Source organism: Xiphophorus maculatus, chromosome 12, assembly GCF_002775205.1.
Source record: "Xiphophorus maculatus strain JP 163 A chromosome 12, X_maculatus-5.0-male, whole genome shotgun sequence".
NCBI lineage: Eukaryota > Metazoa > Chordata > Actinopteri > Cyprinodontiformes > Poeciliidae > Xiphophorus > Xiphophorus maculatus.
The window spans coordinates 16,574,508-16,600,960 of NC_036454.1; the positions used below are offsets into that span (position 1 = coordinate 16,574,508).

Sequence of the window (26,453 nt, forward strand, 5' to 3'; positions counted from 1 at the left end):
TCCTAAAGCTGTTTCTTAACTATAATATTAATGGTGCCTTCTCAGATGTAATTCATCTTCATCTCATCCAGTGTAGTGTCATTTTAACTATGGGTTCATAATAAGCCAGATGACCTGTTCCTCTTTAGCCTGAGAGATGTGGCAGGTATAATTTGCAAGAAGAATTTGAAATCTTCATGTTTTAGGCCACTGGTCATTTTGTGATTTAATGTCTATTTCTGTTTATACTTGCTGTGCTTAGTACTTTGTTACTAAGCACAGGAATTAGCATGTCCTGCTCTTTTTCCAATTTGCAACTGGGACACAGTTAAGTTGGCTTAAATGTTTATCCCACATTCATGTCTTGACTTTTGGGATAAATGGATGATCACAAGCACCTCTTCTTCCTGATTTACTGTTGTCTTCTTCAGTTAACTTGAAGTTATTCACTGTTCTCCTTTGGATCAAATCTTGTTTAAGACAAAGATTATTCTGAGTTTCCAGAACTCTTTTAGTGTTTGCTGATGGCTAATAAGCTCTACATCACATTTAATTAGCTTTGTATTTTTCTTGCAGGTTGATACTAGTTCTTTAGTACAACTAAGTATAAGATGAAATAAGTTAAAAACTTTACTGTCCATAGAAATGAAAATTTGGTTTACATAATTTGTCAGATGCCTCTGATAAGGTGGCCTAAGTGCCATTAGTGGTAGACTACAAAACATTTAGCATAGTGTAAATCATAAATTTGTATTGTGAGGACCTACTTATTATCTTAAACAGACCCACGGTGATAGACTACAAATCAGTGACGGCTCCACTGGCTGTGGAGCTGAATGAACACTGCACCATCTCAACAGAAATAGAACATAATGACCTTCACAGCTTACTGCAGAGCTACTTGGTTGAATACAGGTGCAACTATTATTGTTTCCACTATAGAGATAGTTAATGGTTAACCTCTACCAGGCCATTGCCAAGTAATCCCTAAAAATAAAAAAATCTGTAAGCAAACCAGTAAGCAAAATGTAGTTTTCTTCTTCAAGCATTTAGTGTCTTGATGTTCAGCAAGGCTTTATGCAGGCTATCGTTACTTTTTTTCCTCATACTGATATTCCTCCATTTGAACAGACATTAGGTTCAGTATCTGTCTACTCCTTAAGCCGTCTTAACTTTAATAGTTTTGAACATAAGAACATAAACCGTTTGATTAAACCTCAACTTGTTTGTATATAGAATATGTGCCTTCATTGTAAGGCATTTACAAAGTAAATAGGTCCAGGTTCTATTTACATTGTAAAATACCTTAAAATTACCATATTTGATTAATTTGATAGTTCTGAGAGACATCTTACAAAAAGCCACATTTTATGTTTACAAAAATTAAAATGTTATTATATATAACCAGTAAAGGTTTATTTTGCATTCCTAAAGAAACTGGCATCACAAAGGAATATATGCAAGCAAATTAATGGAAAGTTGAGTGGAAGGACAAAGTTTAATAAAAAAAAAATTGAATCCAACAGAGATAACATCAGCATTGAGAGGTTAATCAAAACCCGTTTAAATTAGGAAGTCTTTCATAAGGCATTCATAAGGTTTTTGAATCTTTTCTGATTCAAAAACATGTTCTATTTTATTTGGAAATCAAAGTCTTGGAATATGGAGAAAAGAGGGAAGGATTCCAATTTCATCTTCTGGTGTTGGTCCAGTGTGTTCATTAAATCCAAAGTCAGCACCACCATCTAGGAAATTTTACACTTCATTTTTCCATCTGCCCCTGCCCCCAAAATACATAAACCGGGTATGAACTGATGATGGTCGATTTAATGTTCCTTGGCGCGTAGCTCCATATTGTTCCAAAAAAAAAAGATTGCTATAACTTCATTTTTTAAAAATACCCAAGTATTGTTTTTTTTTTTTTTTTAAATCTCAAAATATTATTGCAACTCACCTCATATGGGCCTATGACTCATATAGAAAACAATGTTAGCAAAATATGCATTCATTAAAAAATAAATAACAAATAAAAATCTTTGGGGCACCCCAAAAATTGGCCCTGGGCTACTGCCCTTGTAAGCACTTTCTAAAGTCTGGCCCAGTGCACAGTACATGAACACACTTTTCCATAGGCCCACATGTTAAAAAAAAAAAAAAAAAAGAGATACACTTTTGCCACTCTGTGAAAAGAAAGCATATACACGTTTTACATTTCGGGCTGAATAAGCTAAATTAAAAAAAAAAACTTAATCAGATTATTTTTACATTTATTTTAACTTGTTGAGAATCACCTTTAAGCAAAACTCCGGGAAATTATTTTCTGTTTTGTATTAGTATGGTGTAAAATTACTAGCGTTCCCCTCCGCAGCAAGCCCCTTACAAAACATTCTAGAAACGGCCCTGGAAACAGGATTTAAGCGGCTCACGGAACTCGGAGGGCTTCAAACGTGTAGATTCACATGCTTCTTCTGCTCCACAGGTCGGGTGGCTGTAATACACAGTGGCGTTTGCTTGACGGCGACACTCCCCCCAGGTCGACGGGGGCCAGACGCAGCCCGCGGAGGAGTGGATGGCTTCTGTCATAAAAATACACGAAGAGAATTGAGGAGAAGAAGATTGGTCGGGGGCAAAGCCAGCAACACGGCGTCCTGTTCCTTTCGCCTCTTCCCCGGTGCGGAGCAACGGACCCGTGCGCCGCTTGTTTTTTGGGAGGGGAGCTTCACACTCGGACATAATTTCGCTGCGACTTGAGAGAGCTCCGTGTGAAATTCTGTTTTCTGCGTGGCTTCCTTGGTTTACCGAGCTGACACGGAGATATAACTACTGTATCCCAGCCCAGCGAATCGGAGTGAAAGTCCGCCATATTCCGCCTTACCACGCCCGGGAGTGGAGCCATTGGAAAATAAACGGACAGCCTCGCTCATGTGTTTTTCTCGCCGACGCAGACTGCGAGTTGGAAAACAAACAGGGTATTTCAGCGATTTAAAATACCGTCAGCGTTGAGGACTTTGGAAAGAGCCTGGCCGGAGTACTGATGACAATACCTGTCCAGATTCAGTGCGGATGTTGTGTTTTAAAAAGATCTGTTGATCATACGGAGACAGGATATCAGATTATACCCATCGACCGAGCAACAATATTCAACTGAACCCGCTTTCTACTCTGTTTGAAGCTTTCAGCAGGCCCAGAAAGCGAACCGAAACACAGGGAAAAGGGTGGGAGGAGGTGGGGGGACTCCAATAATTCCTCCCAAATATCTTATTTTCCGTCTCCACTCCAGTCTGAACACCCAGACTCATTACAGCATCACCTAAAGCCGGCCTGCATGAGGACGTTATTTGACATTCACAGGCCTCCGGTTTTCCCTCCGCGACAAATGTGAAATCTGGATGACTCAATACAGAGGGGGGGAAACAAGCGGAGTTATAGTGCGTGTTTGAAAAAGGAAAAGGACCGAGAATGACCCTGGAATCCATAATGGCGTGCTGCCTCAGCGAGGAGGCGAAGGAAGCCCGGCGGATCAACGACGAGATCGAAAGGCAGCTCCGCCGGGATAAGAGGGACGCACGACGGGAACTGAAACTGTTGCTTCTCGGTAAGCTTGGCTGGGGGAGGGCAGCGGAGTGTGGAGCCCGCATTCCTCCTTCATCAGAAATACCTCTGTGGGGAGGAGGCGGCGGTCTGGTACCGGGGCTTCCCACCTGGGTGAAGTTGCAGGGGAGAAGTGGTTGAAGTGACTCTCTCTGTTTTAGGAGTCGAGTGCAGAGATTGGCAGCAGGGAGAAGGCCTCGGTGGCTTCCTATGTTTAAAACCACCTGATTTGAATAACTGTGACCTGTTCGTGTCGAGGAAACAAAACCACTTGCCGCCTGCGCTATTAAGACGGGAACCAACCCCTAAAGCACAGCCGGCCCAAGGCAAACACGAACTTAGTAGCAGATTTGGTCACTCAAGTCAAGTTTCATAAATGTTTTTATACGTACACAGCTTGGTAAAAGCGTTTTTGTCCTGGTAAAGTTGTTCTTATTAAATTACAGTCAAGGCCAGCTGGTTTTGTGCTCCACCTTTCTAAATAGTACATGTATTGAGCAACAAACCTGATTTCAGGGTTAAAGCTACATGCAGACCTCAAGCTGTGGCAGTGTTAATGAGTAAAAGGAGCTTGTAAACACAGGAGGACAGTGAATCCAATAACTGTTTACCGACTGAAAATATGCACTCTGTAGTTAGGCCACTGACATTTTAATGAAAGATCAGAATGAGCCATATTAGGTTCAGATGTGCGTTAAATGTCTAAATGCAGGTCTGTCTTCATCTGACCGGAGTAAACAGAAAAAGGAATTAGCAGGGCTCAAGCACAAAGCAAACTTGACTTCATATCCGGTGATATCCATAAAGTGGCTTGATGCCAGTCACCACTTGTCTGACAGTTGAAATGTTATTGACACTTAAGTGTCTTGAACTATGTTAATATCACATATGAAACAAGGATGAAATCAGTTCCTTCATACCAACTCAAATGAAGCTGTCTTTTGAGTATCTCGCATAGTTGTTTGAATTGCTGAACCTGAATATTCTTCCTACGAAAAACAACTTCTGACATCTTGACCCGTTTCTTCCGCTTTTTTCCCCAATGATTTAACACAAGAAATCAGAGTCTTGATTTGTTTTCTTAAAGAACATCTACAGGTTTACTTCCTTTTAACTCATGTTGTGAATTGACCCATCATAAATCCATATAGTGAAGGTTATCCTTACTGTCCTAAAATGATTCAACGTGAAACTAGTTGATTAACGTCTGGCGTTAGCTATAAAAATTTTATCTACAACATTTCGATCAATTTTTCCCTTATGAGTTTAAGCATCCCATGTAATTGGCTAAAGTTAATAATAGTAAAACAGTTTGTTAAACACACAGAAATGGTTGGAAGGAAGAATGAAAACTATCATATATTCATACGGTATTAGAGACGACAAATTTTCTGAACACCATTTAACATGGTGTAGAGTTTGTTTGAGTTTGTGACTTATTTAGTGTGGCCTGTTGTTTCCGACCATAACTACTGTACACTCATGCAGTAAAACTTTGAACTTAGAAGCTAGAAATTTCATCCATGTCACACAGAGGTGACTCACTGTTGGAAGAATCTTACAAAGCCAGATGAGGAATAATGTTTAAATGTTTTAGTTGAATATGTTTTGAAATTGTACAGGAATGACGCCAAAACACCAGGAACAGGGGTGGAAATTTTTAGGCTGTTAGCATATCGATAGATTATAATTCAGAAAGCCAAGATACGATGATAAATCAGGTTACGTAACATTGACCTCACACACTATGCATACAGATGTTTTTACTTGTGCTCTTGTTTGGAGTGCCACAACGTGCTAGCTGCTACTCATCAGAAGAAATTCTTCCCATGCATCCCATGTTGGAGCTATTTCACCTGCTTGTGATCCCATACAGCTTTTGGCCATCTCTGCCTCAAAGGCCCTTCCAGGTGGTGTGGTTATGTGTGAGTGTGACAAATGTTAGCTGGGCCAAAGTCTGCCCTTTATTGGGTGTAATCAAAACAATTTTGCAGTTTAAAGCCAAACCCTGGCAATGATTATATCACAGGGCTGCAGGAGAAGCTTTGAAGCCCTGCTGCCCTTCATTTAAAAACATTTGTGTTTAACCACTCAACCGTTATTGTGTGCAGTATGAATTCTTTAAGTCAAGTATAAAAAGATGGCCCATGTTTACTAGACCTGGGCCGGATACTGGCATGAAGGTATATCAAGATGTAAACAATAAGGGGTTTCAAAACCATTACAATTTTCATCATACAGTTTTTATGGTTAAAGGTTTGATTAACCCCAGTTTTTTCTAGTTGTATGGAGCATATTCTAACTGGCTAAAAGGACAAAATAAGACTTCAATACTTTCCATTAGTTATAATCGTTAATATCACTGTTTTCACATATTTTCTGTCAGGAACAACAGTCAATTTGTCATATTGACCAGCAAATTTCAACTTGTTACCTTGTAAAGAACCAACCAACAAAATGGCAAAATATTCTGAGCAATTAACATTTACTTGGAAACTGACTGTGTTTAGCATTTGCTAGTAAACTGTAATAACATGCATAATAGATTATTGTTGAAGCTACAGGTGTATTTTTAAAAAAAGGAAAAGAATCATTTTACAATTTTTTTGTTTTTAAGTTTTAAATTGATTTGTTGATACTGTGGAACCTTGGCATTTTTACTCAAGGTTTTCATACTGTGACATTGTCATGTCATCCGGCTTTTATATTTCAACCTGTTTTGTTACAAATGGAAAGTCAGGGAAAAGGAGGGTGGTTGACATTTCCTGTAATTGTCATACTTGAGTAATACAAGTTCTTTAGTAGTCATCTGCTTTTTAATTAAACTGAGCATAAAACACGTTAGATGTGATAACGGGCTGTGGAGAGTAGTGCCTGATACCCTGGTTCTTTAGGAAAGGCACCCAGAAAATCATGCAAAGGAAGCCGCTGGACCATCACATCCTAGTTTCTATTTCATGACGGATGTGTAAAAGTGATGGATCAGCAGATGTTAATGGGCTTTACTCTCCTGTAACATCAAATCGATGTGATGAGTGTCCAGTAAAAGGGTTTGAATGAGCTGACTGCCATCATTCTTAAATATGGATATTATCCTTGTTGCCCCATAAGCTTTCATTATTCCCAGCTTGTTATTCAAACACTTGAATTGCCAGTAACAGAGAATGCTTAAAGGAGGTTAAATCATTGCTAATGCTTGCTGAGTTCCAGTTTTGTTTTTTGGGTTTTTTTTTTCTTTTTGTCATTGCCACTGCTAGAAATTCTGGTTAGACTTCTAGCACTAATAAGCTGCTTCTATGAAGAATCCAAATTTCAGCTAGACCAGAGAAAAAAGGGAATTTCTCCAGGAGCTCGAGACAGGCTCAGAGGGCAACAACCAATCAAAATATTATAAGCGCCATATTTAAAGTCCTGCAGTTAGTATTGTTTTTGATTTTCTTCATTTAATTCAAAAACACAGTAAAAGCAAAGTATGTCAATATTAATTTATGACCACATCACTTCAGTAACATAGACTCACTATCTCTCATCCTACTGCTGTTTATCTTTAAATCAACCATCACAGAGTTTAAGTACAGTAGTTCATTATGTATAGCTGTGGTTCCACAAAATCATCCAATATAATTAACAAATGCTGAGTGTGACTCTAGTTTTCCAGCGCTGCTGGTACCGATCAGATCGGCTGAATTGTGAAGCAGCAACTTGTCTAAAATATTATCAAATGAAGCTGGTTGTCTTTAGGCATTTGTTTGCAGGGATGTTGGGATAAATGATATGATTTGTGTAGTTAATCTGCCTGCTGACATTGCTATCCTCCACACAGCATCAGTTTGAAGTAGAGGGAGGGTGGAACATTTCCTGAATGAGACTGTTAGTGGTATCATGACGTGGCACTGACATGGTTCTTTGGTTGTGGAAAACTATACCACTTCTGACTCTGGTTAAATACAGAAATGGCTTTGGTTGAAAACCCATTTCTTTATGTTTTGAAATCGGTTTAGTCAGATTTTTGTATTTTATCTGTCTGTCTTCTTGTGGCTCACTCTAGTAGTATGTGTGTAGTGACATAATGTTTACAGAAAATGGGTTTAAAGATGTGGTCTTATAAAACAAACAAAACATTTTGAAGCTGAGCTAAATATGTTTTGCAGCCATGAGCCACATGTTTTGTTTGTCTCCAGAGAAAAAAATCTTATTTTAACATAAAATATATATATCTGTCCAGCTCTCATATTTACAGATTTAGATATATAGACTATTCCAGAACAATAGACCTTACGAGCTCCTGTACAAAGCAGAGATGCTTGTTCGTGTTGCAAGAAGAAACGTACAGCTGCTAAAGCAATCTGGGCCGACTACCATTGTTGTTTTAAAGCTCACTTAATGTAACTGCTAATCTTCTCCACTTCATAGAAGCATTATGTGTCTCTGTGTTGTGTCTTATTACACCCCAGCACTTCAAGTGGTCGACTTATTCAAAAGAAGTTGTATGTGTGGTTCGATAACCCATATTCTGTGCATTGTGGGTTTTTAAACTCCCTAATTGCCTCGTTTCCTGTGGGACTGGATTGGAAAAGTTTTACTTTAGACTGTCCCTAGCATCGAGACTATTTTTGTATCTCTCAAGTTATTGTGGCTTTGAGACTAGATTTTTTTTTTGTGTGTCCTTATGTTTGCATAGTCTTATCTATGCAGCCTGTGTATGTCGAAACCTTCGGACAGCACAATTAATTTGGGAATTACAATGATTATCTTACTATGTCAGTTGTAAGTAGCTCTATACCCACCGCTTGGCCCAACCTACTTTCATTTAATACAAACAATTGCATATTGCCTAATTTCTCATTTTGACGTAGCATTTTTGATTGTCGTGAATTATAAACAGCAACAATTGCAATTAAATTTTTAATTCTAGTGTATAATACACATAATTTCACATTATACATTTAATAGATACCTGCATGGCACAGCAATCATAGTTTCACTAACACAAATACTGCTCTTGAAAAAGAGCAGTAACAATCAGTTGGCATGCTTGTTATGGATGAATGACTTTATGTTTGAGTCTGTGTGAATTGCATTGTCTCAGTTGTTGGTATTAATTGACACAAGTGGCACCCAGTGGGGTCTGCTTTAGACTATCTACGTCAAGTTTCAGCCCATCCATCCATTATCTTACGTACTTACCGTCTTTTACGTCTATTTCCAGCAGTCAAAGGGTGAGAAGCAGGGTATACCCTGGACAGGTTGCCAGTCCATCGCAAGGCAACACAGAGACAAATAACCAATCACGCACACCCCCACCTAGGGAGAATTTAGAGAGACCAATCAACCTGACAGTCATGTTTTTGGACTGTGGTAGGAAGCCAGAGTACCCGGAGAGAACCCGTGCATGCACAGGGAGAATGTGCAAACTCCATGCAGAAAGACCCTGGGCTGGGATTCGAGCCCAGGACCTTCTTGCTGCAAGGCAAGTTGCAAGCTACACCACTGTGCAGCCCTCAAGGTTCAAGTTGTTGTTCATTCATGGATATTATTCCTTATACCTTGGTTATAATGAGTAATCTTTTAATGTAATGGTTTTTTTAACCATCTCTGACCATTTTCTTCAGACCTTTAGCATTAACACAAGCATTTTTATCCATGCACTGCCACCACTGCTCACCACAGTGAGCACTTTAATCCCATGTCTTCCCATTTTTGAAGCTCAATTGAAGCTCATTTGATGTTCACTTTGAACATCACAAATTTGTCTTCACCATCTTTAAATGCACCGAGTTTAGTTGCCATGTGATTGACTTGTCCCTCATTCAGGTCATCTTATTGATTATTGCGCCTGTTGATCAACTGATGAAGGTCCATCAATATTACGATCCTAATCCTTCTTGGAACGTCAAAATAAGTCCTCAACAATGTGGCTTGTATTTGAACCACTTTATGCATTTGGACGGTGTGCTTGATCGTTGCTACATAAAGCTCAACGCTGGAGAAATTCTCCACAGGTTTAGGTTTCAAGTTGTAAGCCACACCTCTTTGAAAAAGAGCCCAGAAGCCCTATATGTTAACAGTTTGTTTTGTATAATGTGAAAGGACAGGTATATTGTGAAACCGGGAGTTTACACAATATGCAACTTAAGCCCTGATTAAAATGGGACTTAAGTTGCCAATTATGTTTAAAAGACAATAGGAAAAAAATACCTAATAAAGTGGATGTTGAGTGTGAAATACGTTGACTCTTACACACCAGACTCAAACATTCGACTTATTAGGCTTTGACAAATTGGTGGCTCAGTTACAAAAGTGGCACAGCCCAATTTACATTCCTTGGAGACCATTGGACCTACATTTGAATGGCTGTCTTTTTAACACATGTACTCTTTTACTGTATTTAACTACTGTATATACGCAGACTCAGTGTCAAAAACATCAGATGCCACTGGAACATTTCATGTTTTATAATTACTTTCACAATGACTAAGCTGTGTTTATATCACAACACTGAACTGCTTTTCAGTTTTCCTGCATGTTTATGGCACTGCTTTATTTGGGCACAAATGATATGTTTTTTTGTTTTTTTTGGTTTTCAGAAACATTTTGGTACAGGTTTATCTGCACAATCACTGTCAGCTGCTTTTAGAAGCCAGATGAAAGCCGCTGTGGGAACTTTGTCAAGGCCATCGCTGAACAAAGTCCACAACGGTGTGTAACCAGCCTTTAACAAACACGTTTGTCACTGAGAGAGGAAGAACGCCAAATGTCACATGATTCCTGTATGAAAGTGGCTGGATCAGCAAGGCAACAGAAAGCCTCTAAAAGTAATAAAAATGTGCGTTAAATTAAATGTTTCACATGTCTAAATGTTCTGATAGTTTTGCTAGCGATAGTTTAAAACTGAGTGTTGAGTAGATTTCAGTCCCAGGAGAGACTTTCTGAAAGTGAAAATTAAAACAACCCAACAGTCTGCTTAATAAAAGATGAAGTTCATATGTTACCATTTCCTATTATTGAGTTGAAGCTGCTCTGTGTTGTCAGATTCCTGGGAGGGGAAAGTAAAACTAGATTTTTAGCTGACATTTTATTTTGTGTTGAAATACTTAAATCAGTCTTCTGATGTGTAGATTTTTAGAATCAGGGCATCAATTATTTAAATTGTGAGTTTATCCAGATTATGTAGGAGGGAGAAAAATGTTACTTGCAATTTTTAATTCTTCAGAAAAGGGCTTTTCTCATCAGATGTGAACTTTGCAGGTTTTGCTAAACTTTTGGCAGGATTGCTGCTGAAAACCGAGTGCTTGTACAAAGGAAAAACAGAGTATTACAGTTAAAACCTGAGGGTAGAATGATATTCTTAGGTTAACTGTGCTTGAGGCGATGCAGCGAATTTATTCTGTTTTCACACATAAATTTGAGTTTGCTGCATTGAACAAACACTGATGCTGTGGACACACAAACCCACACAGTTTGTTCATTTTCTTTCTCTCCATCTGAGTGAGTTAAATTCTTGAATCTTGTGGCTTTGTCATCATAGCTGCTGAATGTGAAAAATGGATTAATTCCGGGTCTGTTTAGGCTGCATGATGCTAGAAAATCTTTTGATGGCGATATTTGTAAATATTCTAATGAATGATATCAGTTCCAATACAGACCTATTCTCTTCTTTCTCATCTCTGCTTCCTACATAATGTGACCTTTAGCATTTTTAGGCTTTATCATTTTTGTCCAGCAGAAGCATCTGCTGCACTGGTTAAATAATCTCAGACTTTAGCTCCTCTTGGTTATGGTTAAAGGATCTTTTAAGACCCCACAGTCCTGAATTATTTTGAGGAATTTTGTCGGAAAAACTGCAATTTATCAACCCAGTGTAACCATTAAAGCCAAAAAGAGATCACATCAGAGGGAAAACTGTTTTTGCCCTAAGCTACACCTTATTACTACTGCACTCAGAAAATACCTTCTCCTGCTCAAAGTCTAACCTTGTTAACATGCGTGGTTGTTTCAATGGGAAGACAAAGCCAGCTACATCACACAGTTTGACAGATGGATGAAATGCTCTGTGGCCTAAAGACTGTTTTTACAGTACAAAGTATGTTATTTCTGTCAAATAAAAAATGTGATCTGTCTTACCTATTTAGAGCAGTGGGTGCATTTTATGGCTGTTGCATTAGTGGTTCAAATCCGACATATCCGAGAATTAGGAATGTCAAACTTTTTTCATCATCCTCTGCTTCTTTTCCACGTGGAGTTCCACAAGGTTCTGTTTTCAGCCCCCTTTTGCATATGTTCTAGCCCTGACTCTATGCTCAGGAAACATGGAGTTTTTTCCTATAGTTATGCGACTATAGAAAGGCGGCCGACACTTTTAAGAGACTAGTTTTACTTTTAACATTTAATTGTTATTTTTTGTTTTATATAAATACTTTCAAAATCATGATTTTTTTAAAGTGTATAATAAACAAAGCTAGCGTGATATTTTTGTCATATTGCCGACCCATTTAATTCTTATTACAGGAAAACAAATTCTGCCATTTTTTCTTTGTGTTGAAGAAGGAGGGGAAAATACTTATTAGCAATGAATTGTTAACTCTTTGCTTATGTAGGCAGGGTAGCACAAATGATGTTTACTCAGAGTTGAGATTCATCAGCTCCAACTAAGACGGGAGTGTAGATTATCCCAGGACTACTATACATGTTTATGTGTTATGCAATGTTTTCACAAATTAGATGATATTTTCTTATTTTCTTTTAGGTATGAATGAAACATCATCCATATTCTTTGGTTGGAGATGCACCAGTCAGATTTTAGAAATGGTTATGTTCACCTGGATATCAGGCCTACTGTCCTGCACCTTCTAGGTGTTTCCCTGCTGCCTCATGCCTGACTTAAATAAATTATTAACAGGCTTTTGAAACACTTGATTGCAGCTCAGGAGGCAATTCAATCTTTTAAATCAGGTGTGGTGAAGCAGAGACACATTTAAGGCATAATTGACTATGGGTCCTGAGAACCAGGATTAAGAAACACCGACCCAGATTAATTTACGACAGTTTAAAACAATGTACAGTTAACTTTTTTCAATTCTCTCTTTTGACTGATTTGTAGCAGAGCCAGCTCATTGAAATGGTTTAATACAGTAAAAGTCTGAAAATATACTTAGCAACATGTTACCATATTTTCCTAATCGACCATCCGCTCTTTAAATGCTGGGTTTCACTGTTCACTTCTCTGTGTTCAAGTTTTACTTGCTAGCATTCGGATGTGTTGTTTAAATGAGTTGGATTTATTTATTTTTTCAAGCATCTGCTAAATAATGCCTTTGACAAATAGAAAGTATTTATTCCTATTCCACTAGACAATTTAGCAACAATTCAGAATTATTACTTGAAACAGAAAATGCTTAAAAGTCTTGACATATCATGAAGTATAGAGAGTCATGACTTCTGACCATTATTCCTTGTCACTAAAGTAAAGCCAGGTCAACCCCAGCAGGTATTTCTCAGAAGGCCCCCACCATCTTATCCCTTTTCACCCATTGTTGAGGTGGAGAAACTGAGCTGCCACATGAACAAATCATCCTAGGCTGTGGGACGAATATGCAAATAGTGACAGGAGTGTGGGGTTTTACATGGGTGGCAGTTTGGGCATCACATTGTGCTGGGGTGTGCCTGACCACCAAAAGTGGGAGATGTAATAATAGGGTAGGCTGTTTTTGGTACTTGGTGTTCTGCAGCAGCCTTCAGGCTGGAGGGCTTGGCAACTGAGCACTCCACGATGTTTTTGTCTGGCTTCTAAATTAACTATTGTATAATGGGAAGACCATTTTCACGTTACTATAATAGCAGGGCAGCAGATTGGACTAATGTTTGTTGTTTATTCCATAGAAGTTAATATGGCTTAAATTGGTATGCAACGTCTTGCAAAGGTATAGTATTGTTTTTACATTTGTTCACATTACAACCAAAAATCTCGCCATTGGGATTTTATGTGATTATGTGTGTTATCAAAGCCAAGTAATCCATAATTTTTGAAAGTTTATTGTGGATTTGTATTTGTATTAGTCAGTCCCATTTATACAGATAATAAAGTCTGTCTTCAAAAGTCAAATGCTTATTTAAAAAAGCCCTCTGGTGTGAAATAGTGACCCAAAACACACACCAGGTCAACCAGGCTTTAGATCAAAAAGTGTGGTTAGGGGGCGTGCCGTGGTGGCGTAGCGGTTAGCACGACCCGTATTTGGAGGCCTTCAGTCCTCGACGCGGCCGTCGCGGGTTCGACTCCCGGACCCGACGACATTTGCCGCATGTCTTCCCCCCTCTCCTTCCCCGTTTCCTGTCAGCCTACTATCATATAAGGGACACTAGAGCCCACAAAAGACCCCCTGGAGGGGTAAAAAAAAAAAAAAAGTGTTGTTAGATTGAAACCAGTCAGTTGTAGCATAACTTTAATGGCTGTTCAGATGCTCTCCATTCAGTCCGCCTGAGCTTCAGCTGTGTTGTAAGGAATAATGAATGAACCTTCTGTTGTAGATCACTGATATGCAAAGTGTGGACCTGGAAGCTCCAAAACACACGCATTAGTCACCTCTGTGCTATTTTGTTTTCGTCTGTCACAAAAAATCTCTATGAAATACATTGACGTTTGTGGTTGTGACATGGAAAAATGTGAAGTTCAAGTGTTGCAAATACTTATTTAAGGCATGAAGATACAATGCAAATGTGTGCAACCTTTCAAACTCATCCACTGTGGAATACTTGGTTACTCTAGACTGCAGACCTGCTTTTCCACAGTTATTCTTTTCAGAGTTGGTATAAAGTTAGACTGTCCCTTTGCCAGGATTCTCAACGAACCAAAAGAGAAACTACATCCCCATTTCTTCACACCCAAATACTTCCTGTCATCATTCAGGGAAGAGTGTTGCTCTTGGTCTGTCCCCAGAGCAAGCAGCCCAGCTGGGAAAACAAAAATCCCACACAACTAGGAGCTTCTTTCCCCTCCTCCAAAAAAAACGTTAGGATTTAAGATTTACAACCATGCAAATTGTTTTTAGCACTAATAAATTAAAGTACAATTTTATCATATTGGTCAGTACTATTATGGTAACTAGGTTAAATGGCCAGTTGACATGGTAGCAAACTCACAAGTAGTCATTATTTACAAATGATGTATATTTTAATTGCACTAGCTGCAGTATCTTCAGTCACAGCTAACTTGTTTGGTATTTGTCAACTTGAAAATAAAGTGTTTGTCTAGTCATGTTCCTACTTCAATGCTTTTTGGGGGGCAAGAAAGAAATGAATAGAAATCAATGTACATGTTTATAGTCAACACTACTACTAATAAGTCAGAATCTTTTTGTTTCATATTTAAACACAAATTGTAGTGAAGGGCTGCTTCGGTTGAATTAAATCGTAAGCAAAAAAAAAAAAGTAAAAATCTGTTACTAACTGCTCTATACAAGCAGCCTACTATATAATCTACTGGGGCACCATTCTATATAATTCTATATACACCATACTAAACAGGAGAGCGCCCGAATTCTCCAGCTCTCATCAGACGTGATAAAGGCTTTAATCCCTGAAGTCATATATTCTGCCCACCGATCCCCCCAAACCCCGTTTGAAGCTCCGCCCCTGCATAGTAGCAATAAAATTACTTATCGCTTTTGGGGAGAATGCTGTACAGTTGCTGTGTATGTTGCTTAAGTGTTTAAATTTTGTTCGTTTCTGTTGACATTTAAAACCCAGCACAGTAAATAACACTGTAAATAAACTCTGTCCTTTATTCCCCCATCCTTGTCTAACTTTTTAGGAACTGGTGAAAGTGGGAAGAGCACATTCATCAAGCAGATGAGGATCATCCACGGTGCCGGTTACTCCGATGAGGACAAACGGGGTTTCACCAAGCTCGTCTATCAGAACATCTTCACGTCCATGCAGGCTATGATCCGAGCTGCAGAGACGTTGAAGATCCTTTACAAATTAGACTCCAGCAAGGTATTTGAGATCTTTTCCCACAAGCCTCTTAAACGGGCAGAAATGACTGTGGTAATTAAAGGTCACAAGGGTTTGGGATAAAGTGAGTTAGTTCGCTCCAAGTGTTCAGAGCACGGCTGAATATTTTTAGAGTGCAGTCTATCTTATTTGGAGCAGCCATCCATAATAATTTCCTGCTGATTTTTACACTTCCTGTGTCCTTGTAGCTCTCCAGAGTTCCATCACACCCTTTGTGCATGTCTCTATGCTCTCACATACTGTCGATGCACACATCCGGACATACTGAAGCAGAGAAAACCAGACTCCATGTACTTTTTCTATCCGTCATTTCAGCTGCTGGGTTTTACTCAGATTCCTCTTTAGCTTGAGTTGCCCCTGTAGTTGTAGCTTTGGGAGCGGGTGCAGTGACCTCTTACTTGCCATTTATTCACTGCGAGAGTGATGAGTAGGCTCATTTCAAGCCTAGAGGTTGTCATCTTGGTAACATTCAGAGGTGCAGCAGTTTTTTTGTTGTTGTTGTCTTTAGTAGTATTTTGAAAATATTTGATAAAACTTAATTAAAAACAGACCTCTGAACTAAAGTATTTGATGCTAAAATTTGCTTGGTGTTTAGGTTTCCTATGCAGTCTGAAAAAGTAGAGAAAAATCTGAATTTTGTACCAAAATTATATGTAATCTAAAATTAAAATGAACAAATTTTGTTAGGTGGTTTGACATAAAAACATTTCAATATGGAGAGACTCACACAGAGAAAAGCAGCAGTAGAAAGTTTTATTGACCCGAAGTTCTTTGGCGCTCGGACACCGGCAGAAGACGTGCGTGCTGAGAATCGCCGTGAGCCTGGATGATCGGCTCGGGGCAAAGCTCAGGGTAGTCTTACCCCGGGCCCGGACACTGGTGGTGGAGTGGAGCCTGGAGAGGAAGGAGCCTGGAGGGAGTCTGGAAGATGCCCTGGAGGATGAGGGTGGAGATGGGGAGGAGGTGGGTCAAAGCGCGGCTGAAGCAAGTGGATCTGGGGTTGTTTGACCTTTTGAAGGAGCTCTTGCGTGGTGATTGGCTGGAGCGGAGCGACAGTCTGGTGCTGGTTGGCTGAGGCATGGTAATTGATGCTGCCAGTAGGCTGAAGAGAGTCTCCCAGCTTGAATTTACGTCTGTAGACTACATAATTTGGATTGTACCGGCTTTGTGTTGTTATGGTTTGTCAATTTATCTCCTCACTTGTGTCTGTATACTGTCCTGTTAGTGAGAATTCTTATCCATTAGTCTTGTACATAAGAAATAATGTAACTAATTTGTGCACTTAAGCTCATTTCACATTATATTCTACATGCTTTTACATATTTTTTTGTCTTTATTCTTCACATAGTGTTCGCTTTGTTGACCTAACAGAATTTACATCAACTCTTCAGTTTGTGTCTCCTAACATGATTGGATTTAACCAGAAAATAGAAAATAAAAACCACATTAGAAGCTTCAGTTTTAGAGAATTGTTGAGGCGAATTAGGCATATATAAATATAAAGTCTTATCAATTGCTACCCAATGCGGTTGCAGAGTAAAACTTTACCCAATTACAGACTTTTTCTGTTTTTGGCTTTTTGTCAGATCTAAATTTAAATTCTCAAATTTTAATGAGCATCATAACCCGAGTTAATGCGAAAAGTTTTCAAATATTTATTAAGGGAAAATTAAAACAACCTTATCCTATGTGAAATTCTTCCCATTGTTGAATTATTAACTAAACTGTGATTAAGAAACTTTTTTTGTGTCTGACAACATGAAGTAGCGTACAGGCGACGTATACCCAGATCGAAATCTTAATCTGGTTTAAATTCTGAGGTATGATCTTCACTAGACCATTCATTAATGAAAACCCTTCAGTTTGGCTGAAATCAAGCAAACATAGCTGGTTTTCACAAACTCTTGATGTTTGTTGTTGTCACAAAGAGTGACTTAATTGGTTGTTTGGTTTGAGAGCAATCACTTTTCCACAAAGCACTTGCTTATTTAAAATTATTATTTGGAAACTGCTTCTTATATCTACTCAGGTTATCTTGTGCTGATATTAAATGTTTTCGGTGATCTGAAACATTTGATTGTGAGACAAAAAACAAAAACAGAAGAAAACTGTGCTGGTGTAAATTCTCTTTCATAGTGCTATAGGTTCCAGCTCACTTGTGTTCCTGTGTTAAAACAGGAAGTGCTTGTCTGGGACAAAGGATGGCACTTGCGTCACACGGGAAGTGAAAATGAAACCTGACAATCATGTTTGCCATGTGTCTGGTCATTTACAGTGCTTAAAAGGCATATGTAGCTGATATTTTCAAATTTTAGTGACAAAGTTGTGCCTTAAAAACATATTTAGAAGCGTACAATGAAAAAAATGCCATGTTATTGCATTTCAAGCAATAAAATGTCTATTTTCTTATTTGAATTATTTGTTTATTTGTATCTTTAATATATTTTTTATAATTGTATTTAAAAGGCTTAAGTGGTTATCTGCAGGATGTACCTTTTTTTATTGGAATAATCAACAGATTCATCAATTTACTAAAATAATTGTTAGCTGCAGCTCTAATTGGTTCTTTCAATGGATTTCATGTTGATTTATCTCTTATGAACCATTGGGCAAGTAAATTACAGTGGAATTATGTAATAATATGTCACTAACTTTGTAGACAGTTTTCTACTAGACACACAGGACTTTATGTGAAAACAATGACAAGGTTTGCAAATTTCCTAGTTTCTTTAGTTTAAATCTGTGAGAGAAACGGCCCCAGCAGGCATTCAGCCACATGTCGCTCTTTCAAACACAGAAAACTTTTGACAGGAATCTGGGGCAGCAACACTTTCTGCTTAATTTCTTTAAAATCCTCTGTGGGGTTTCAGCTTCAGATATTAGCTGCATGCTGAGCCTGGGGTCCAATAGAAATGTTCCAAGTGTTTGAAAATGAACTAGTAATAATGAGGACACTGGCTTTTTGTAGAAATCTCTTTTTGCGTGTGTGTGTATCTGTGTTCTTATTCCCTTTTTTTTTTTTTTTTTTTTTTAACCATTTACACATGTTTCTGTCTTGTCTTAGCAGCTTTTCAGTAATGTTTTTTCACCCACTAGACTAATGCCAACATTGTTAGAGAGGTGGACATAGAGAAGGTCACCAGGTTGGAGAGTCCTTACGTAGACGCCATCAAGAACTTGTGGAGTGACCCCGGCATCCAGGAGTGTTATGATCGAAGGAGGGAGTACCAGCTCTCAGATTCCACTAAATAGTGAGTGGAGGAGGACATCAGCTTGAGCTGGAGCTATGTTGTAGATGCCATGGTAACGAGAAATCATTTTCTGCTGCGTCTCTGTAGTTACCTGGACTCACTGGACCGGATCGCCCAACCCTCCTATCTTCCCACCCAGCAGGATGTGTTGAGGGTTCGGGTCCCAACCACTGGCATTATCGAATATCCATTTGATCTCCAGAGCGTCATATTCAGGTGAGGAGCAGGTGGTGCCATGTAACTTTGTAGACATTCATATTTCAACATTATTCTATAAATGTTCTTAATTTATCAAGGAAAAACTCAAACGTAAAAACCTTTTTTACTTCGACGACTACTTCAACTAAATTCATAAAAAAAATAAAATAAATAACCTCAGTAATACCAAATTTGTTATCTGGTACAGAAAGGATCTCCTGTAGCAGTCTGTGCTGCGTCAGATCTGAAACAGACTCCCTGTAATACAGACTGCTACAGGACGGTCATAGTGAGAAAGATAAATAATGATGCAGATGATGATAACTGACTCTTTGGCTGGGATAGGATGGTGGACGTTGGGGGTCAGAGGTCGGAGAGGAGGAAGTGGATCCACTGTTTTGAGAACGTCACCTCCATCATGTTCCTGGTCGCCCTCAGCGAGTACGACCAGGTGTTGGTGGAGTCGGATAACGAGGTAAATTTCTGAGGGGATTTGGGGACATTATTTTGTTTTGTTTCTGTAAGAACCAGAGGGGAAGAGATTCTGAATAATAAAAAGACTTAAGCGGAACGGAACATGAAGTTGTGCAAGAAAATCAAATGGCCCTCAGTAAAAGACTGAAAATCAGATTGGTATGCCGCCTTGTCTTCCACCTGAAAAGCATTTATAAAGGATCAGCCAGATGTTCTGAGCGCTGCATTAGGCGACCCCGTCACTTTAGGAGAATATTACATCTGTGTCAAGGTGTTAAAACCAAATTAATGAGCAGGTTAAATTACCTCTAAACTGACTGTTCTTTTTTAACGTCATCGATTCGGTTAATCACTGAAATAAAGTATCTAACCAACATGGCCACCCTTCTCCTCCCTCTTCTGTGCACTGAAGCATTTATTGCAGTCTCTTCTTAATGAGTTTGAACACTGTGCTTTAATTAAATTCTCTCTCTCCCTCCTCTCCATTTCTCCTTGTTTTTGTCCCACCTTCACCAAACCACACCCACTTTCACGCCCCCCCTGTGCAGAACCGGATGGAGGAGAGTAAAGCTTTGTTTAGAACTATTATCACATACCCCTGGTTCCAAAACTCCTCCGTCATTTTGTTCCTGAACAAGAAAGACCTTCTGGAGGAGAAGATCATGTTCTCCCATCTGGTCGACTACTTCCCAGAGTACGATGGTGAGTAGCTCACCAAACGGCGTCAGCCAAGAGCTCATTTCTCAGGTCTCTTCAGCTGCTTGAAAGTTGGTAATGATGGGCCTTTTGTGTGAAGATAAATCACACTCGCACTTTTTAGGTTTTTGGTCTGGAAAACTGAAATCTATCGGTATTTGAAGTATGAAGAAAAGAACTGCAGAAATATGTGTTTTTCAGGATTTTAGTCCTTATTTAGTTGTCTAATTCTTTTCTTCCATTGGTTTTATTTCTCTATCTTTCTCTCTCTCTCTCTTTGTCTTTCCTTCTTTCTTTCTTTTTCTCATCGGTCTATTGTTCAAAGTAAGCAGATGTTAAGGACTGAGAACTTTGGATATTTGGACTTCATAATTTTTTCATGGAAAACATCCTGTATTTAAAAGAAGTGATCAAAACATCACATGCTATTTCCTCATGTAGCCATTCTTACCAGTTTCTTGTATATTACTAGTCATTTTGAACGTACATTTTTTGGAAAGTGATAATTTACAGCAGTGAAACATTTGTTTGCTTGTGGACAACTAGACACAAGCAGGGCGCAGCTGTTGCCCCCTGCTGGTAGCTGGATAGAATGCAGGTTTATGTTTGTGAGTTATGGACTTCTTTGCTGTATATCGTTGGATCCTCTGATGTTTCTGCCGTTTGAACTGTCAAATTATTGCTCTGACTGTAGCCGAGAACAAGTTTAGAGTAGGAGCTGTTTTCTGTAGCTGTACTTCATTGATAACTTTGTTTAGACCACATGGCGTCTTTCATGAGAATAAATCAGAAAGGGCAGGAATCTGGCAATCGTACTGCAGAAACATTTAACTGGATCTGCCTTGGTAGAACTTTAATGGTGTATATTAAAATTCAAACGACAACTAAAAGAAATGTAAAACAAAAAAACTATTCAAAAGGATCTAACTAACCAGATAACAAGAGAATGAATATCCATGTGAAACATGCTACTATCAATTAAGCCTGTCCACTAAGCAATTAATCAATTAATTGCATGATGAATTAAAAGGATCTCAATAATTTTCATTCTGATATTTTTTGAAGGGCAATTTTGTTTAGGGTTGTCATAATACATTGTATTTATGATTTTGGTTGTGTGTGTGGTCTTTATTTACGTTTTGTTTATTGTTTTTGGTTGTCGTGTTTAAACGACAACAGGAATCTTCCAGTTCCTGTGTGAATTATTCTTTACAAAAGTGTATTGTCTTTGGGAGGACAAACTTGCATTATTATGCTATTATTAATACATTAGTTGAAAAGGGTCTTGAAACAATGAAATAATAAACAGTAATTTCTGGGTCATCTTCTCATCCAGTAAAATTTGTTGTCATAACAGACCTACTAGCAATACTCCATCCTCCAGGCACTGACGTAAACAACCATTTAATCCGTTACTAGCTGGTCGCTGATGTTTTCCTTCCTCTGCAGGACCTCAGAGAGATGCTCAAGCAGCTCGAGAGTTCATCCTGAAGATGTTTGTGGACCTGAATCCAGACAGCGATAAGATCATCTACTCTCACTTCACCTGCGCCACCGACACGGAGAACATCCGCTTCGTCTTTGCAGCCGTCAAAGACACGATCCTACAGCTCAACCTGAAGGAGTACAACCTGGTGTAGAGTACGGCTCCTCCCTGAAACACTGACTGACTCGATCTGTGAAAAGATAGCTTTCACATATACACACAGATGCAAAATTCACGCTTACAAATTATCTAAGGAAAATAAATCTAACGGTTGCATAATACTAATTTATTTGCCCTTTGTTGACTTCTTGGTGCGTGAGGGGTTTCATTTTGCTATTTAAGGAGCTCCATCACATCTGCCTTTTTATAAACAACCTTTCTTTTTGTAACCCTCCTCATCTATCATCCTTTCCAAAAGTTCGGCATGAACGTTAGCTTAACAGGAAGTGATGTAACATCTCATTATCAACAGCCTCTTGTTTTTTCTTCTTTTTTTTTTAATGCACCTGTTGGCATGTCTCTTGTAATGTTGCCATAAACTGTGATTTTTAAATTATTTGAGATTGATTTGATATTGATTGACTTCAGTCATTATTCTTGTTCCAACGTTACCTTGCTTTTACCATTCAGTGATTTGAGCACATTTACTGCTTATTCGGACACAAACGTGAAGTTCAGGACAAGAAGGAGAAATCGTCTGAGCGACGAGGTGTGAAGATGCCTTCCACAGACTGCCGGGATGAGAGGGGCTCTTGATTTCTGACGCATTTACTAAAAGTGTTTACTTTAAACCGTGCCACACAGAAGCTTTTCTTTCAAATTGCAATTATTACCGATGCCAAAACAACTCAAGCACAAGAACGCTGGTGAGGGAAGGAAAGAGCAGGAGCAACAGACTGACAGGTTGATCAACCATCTGAATCCTGCAGGTTATGAAGTGTTCACCGTCCAGTCCAGTCATAGCTTAGCTGTATCTCTGTGTCCAATCACTGCCCGGCTTTCCAGACTGTTGTAGCTGAATTGGAAGTGCAGAATAAATCTGGTTAGTTGCTACGTAAAGAGGGCAAAAAAAGGGCAGTGTTGATATGCAGTGTGTACCAAAGTAAAGCCCTTTCTAGTTTCTAATTGGCACTTCTTTGCAAGCGACTCTCAATTTACTTTGGAGTATATATATATTTTAATTATCTCCCTGCAACATAAGCCTGTAATTTACGTTTATTGAGGCATAGTGCAATTATGAATGCTATAATCATTGTACATACATCTCACTTTCTCAATATACATATAAGTATATATATATGTATGTGACAGCATCTTTGTTGGCTTTGTAATCATTACTTTTTTGGGCAGATTGAATGTTCAGTATTGAAAATGTGTATCTGTGTAATTGTTTGTCCAATGGCTAACTCGTTTTTTTGTAAGAGGAAAAAGTTATTTACTTGTTCTGCTTTTGTTTCCCTTCATTTGTCAGATGAGAATGTACATTTTCGCGTTACGTTGCGTTCATTTCTCATTAAGGAAACATTATTTAGCTTCAGAATGTGGAACCTTAGTATCAGATTAGTGCAAATCGAAGCCGTTTCCTTAAATTTACAGTTTCTCTCCTCACCTTTGAGAAATGGCGACCTGACTCGGATCTACACGACTAATTCTAACATTTGAACTCTTAGCAGGTTTCAGATCAGAGCACTTTTTTCCTGACGCGTAACTCTTTGATTCTGGAGTCTTTTTAATAAGTATTGATGAGCTGTGGAGCCTCCTCAGTACATGTTGTGGTCCTGAACATGATTCTCACCCCTTCGCATTAATAGCCAACGTGTTTAGTAGGATCAGAACCGTGGAGCAAAGCTGAGAAGGACGGCAGGAGAGCTGCTGAGTTTAAGTGTTTTTGAAGATGACTAAATTTTCTGGGAAACTTCCCTGCCTACCGAGAGAAAGTCAGCGTTGAAAATCAGGTAATTAATGTACAAAAAGTCAAGTAGAATGAACCATTCATTGGTTCTTTAAAAAAAAAAAAAAGACTTTTTCATCTCGATCGCCACAGTTTCATTAGAATGTACAGTATTCCTTATTTTTTTTAATTTATAAAACGAGAAAAATACAGTTCATGTGTACATATTGCCTTATATTAAACTGTGCCTCTGAAGTCTCTCACAAAGGCACTTGTTGTTTTTTTTTGTTTGTTTTTTGTGAGAAGTGTAGCTAAAGCAGCTGATAATGTCTCGTTGTAATTTTTGTTTTGGCTTGGTGTTTTTTTTGTTGTTGTTGTTTTGTTTTTCCACGCTGTGAGAAGCTCTGGGAACAGCTCTGATTTGCAGCTCATGTGACGTAACAGCAGGACATTATAAGAACGTCATGAACAAACTGGAAACACATTTCTGTTCATTTCTGTTGTCGCATCTGATTCATGTCTTAAATGTTTCTACCACAGTGCATTATGATGCATTGAACTGCCTGGCACGCATTAAAACAGCATGGAGACATGCAGAATGAGAATTTTTTTTTATGTAAATTGCCACATTCAACTTTATTTTGACATCCTTTTACCACTTCAGCAGATCAAAAGCAACTCTCTTTTTAGGAGGGATGGGGCGGATGTTTAAGATGTGGTTAAAAGAAAGACTTTACGCAGCTATTTAGTAGCCCAAATCTAGCATTTTGCACCACTTTACATTTATTGGCATTCCTGGCACAGATTTATAAAAGGCTTTTAAATAAATAGATGATTTATGGCAAAGCTTAAAATCACGCTTAAGAAAACGGCTTGGGTTTTTATTTTATTTTTTAATTTTGCTTACTTTAAAATTATTGCTCTGACTGTAGATCTGAGCAGGTCGATGTCGGTATTTATTCTTTAATGCTGTTTTATGAGAATCAACACATCGGCCTTACTTGAAGGATGAAGGTTTGCTTGTCTTTCCCATTTTGACAAGTGTCCAAGACAAAATGGACCTCTTTCAGGTCATATTTACACCTCAGCTGAAACGATAATTAAACGTTCCTGAATAGTCCGGAAAATAAATAACAAACCTTTGTGTGGTTAACTTTATTTAGGGTGATTTTGTTTTTATATATGGGAAAAATGTATTAAAACAATTCTCAACTTTGATGTTTCTATGTGACAGAAAATGATTTGGGTATCTAAAAACATAAAACAGTCTAAAACAAATCACTATTTACATTTTAATAAAAAAGTGGCATAATAAAAATAATATATTTACCCTTCTCAAGAACTGATAGAAAAATCTCTATTAATATCACACCAGAATTATCCCACTATTATTATTATTATTATTTTATTATTTGCATGTCTCCCAATAGAATTTTGACTATTTATGTTTGCTGGTGGGCAGGTTAGGTGGGAGGCCTCCTCACCATCACCCTAATCTTTAACTCTCTCCACCGATTCAGATCACACTCAAATCCAGACTTTAGCTAGGCCAATCCAAAGTGTTAATTTTACTTCCAGTCTAAAGAGACGTCTTAGTAAAATCAAAACACTTCAAAGCTACAGTATGAGTAAATTTGCTCTTTATTTTCTTAACGTTGGATTGTTTTCCTCTTCCGTATAAATCTACATAGAATAAAGGGCAGAATTTATTTTTTTAAAGTTATTTATTTTTTTGGTGTGAGGTCACGCAACTGAAAAGAAAGATTGATTCCCTTCAAAACTTTTCAACCAACTTCACCTGGAGTGCCAATAAGTGTGTTGGGTGGTGCAGGTGGAGTATTGACTGTATTTCTGAAGCTGGCGTCCGGTTTCAGACTAGTCAGTGCTGCCGAGTCTTTGGTAAGAAATTCAGAAACTTGTGTTGCTGCTCTTGTAAAGTGGCTCTTAATGCTTCCCTCTTACGTAACGTGAAAATCTGTCCACATGCTAGGTGTGAGCAGACACACCGTGATCTCACCTGAGCCCCGTTGGGTCACACAGATGACCCAGTGTGTCAGTGCATCTCCACTGTCTCGGTTCTCTTCATGTATTATTACACTGTCACGAAGTAACAAAATGGGATTGTTCTTGTGCAAATGTAAAAGTGTGATTGAAGTCTGTGATCAATATGAGCGATCTCTTCATGTTCACGTCTTTCTGAGCAAGTTTCCTCCTTTGCATTGATTTGTTTTCCCCCTTTAAGCAAGCAGCTGATGCAGACTTTGTGTGTTTGGCCTCTGCTGTTCAGATTTCCTGCAGTATGTTTCAGAGCAGGTCCATGTGTTGAGAACTGTTTGATTAAAAAGAAGTTCCCATAAACTGCTCTTAAACTCTGTCTCTGGCATATTATTATTATTATTATTATTATGATTATTATTATTTTGGTTGGTTTAAACTCTCCCGCTGGAGATGAATTTTGAAGTATTTTTCTATAAAATTGTGTTCTGTTTCCATAAAATTGTTTTTAGGTGAAGTCTGTTTCATAATCTTGCTCTCCACATCTTAAGGGATAAGGTATTTTTGACCAACATAAATACTGAATTTATTTGATAAGCATTTTGTTAAAAACTGTTGACAATGGCAGAGGTTTGATGATTGGTCTTTGGGAATGTTCTTAGTTTTCACATGCTGCCGTTGGTTTCAGTGTAAAAAAAAAAAAAAAATCATCCTAATGATCACTAATGAATGTTTGAAATGTCACTATTCTGAATCTACGATTTTCAAATTTGGACTAAAACAACTTTTATAACATTCCATTTTATTTGTGAAAATCATCTGGTTTACCGGAGAATTTAAAACTGGTCCTCATTTGCATCTGTGCAAACAGCGCAGGCTGATT

General features: G+C 38.4%; 1 protein-coding gene across 1 annotated transcript; it reads left to right on the forward strand.

Annotated features, from left to right (window-relative positions):
• Positions 1-2,352: 2,352 nt before the first annotated feature.
• On the forward strand, positions 2,353-25,944 carry LOC102230612 (guanine nucleotide-binding protein G(q) subunit alpha). The gene is made up of 7 exons (XM_005794957.2): positions 2,353-3,574; positions 15,377-15,561; positions 18,676-18,830; positions 18,918-19,046; positions 19,374-19,503; positions 20,051-20,204; positions 21,648-25,944. The coding sequence occupies exons 1-7, from the start codon at positions 3,439-3,441 to the stop codon at positions 21,836-21,838; spliced, it is 1,080 nt and encodes a 359-aa protein (XP_005795014.1). The 5' UTR covers positions 2,353-3,438; the 3' UTR covers positions 21,839-25,944.
• Positions 25,945-26,453: the final 509 nt, after the last annotated feature.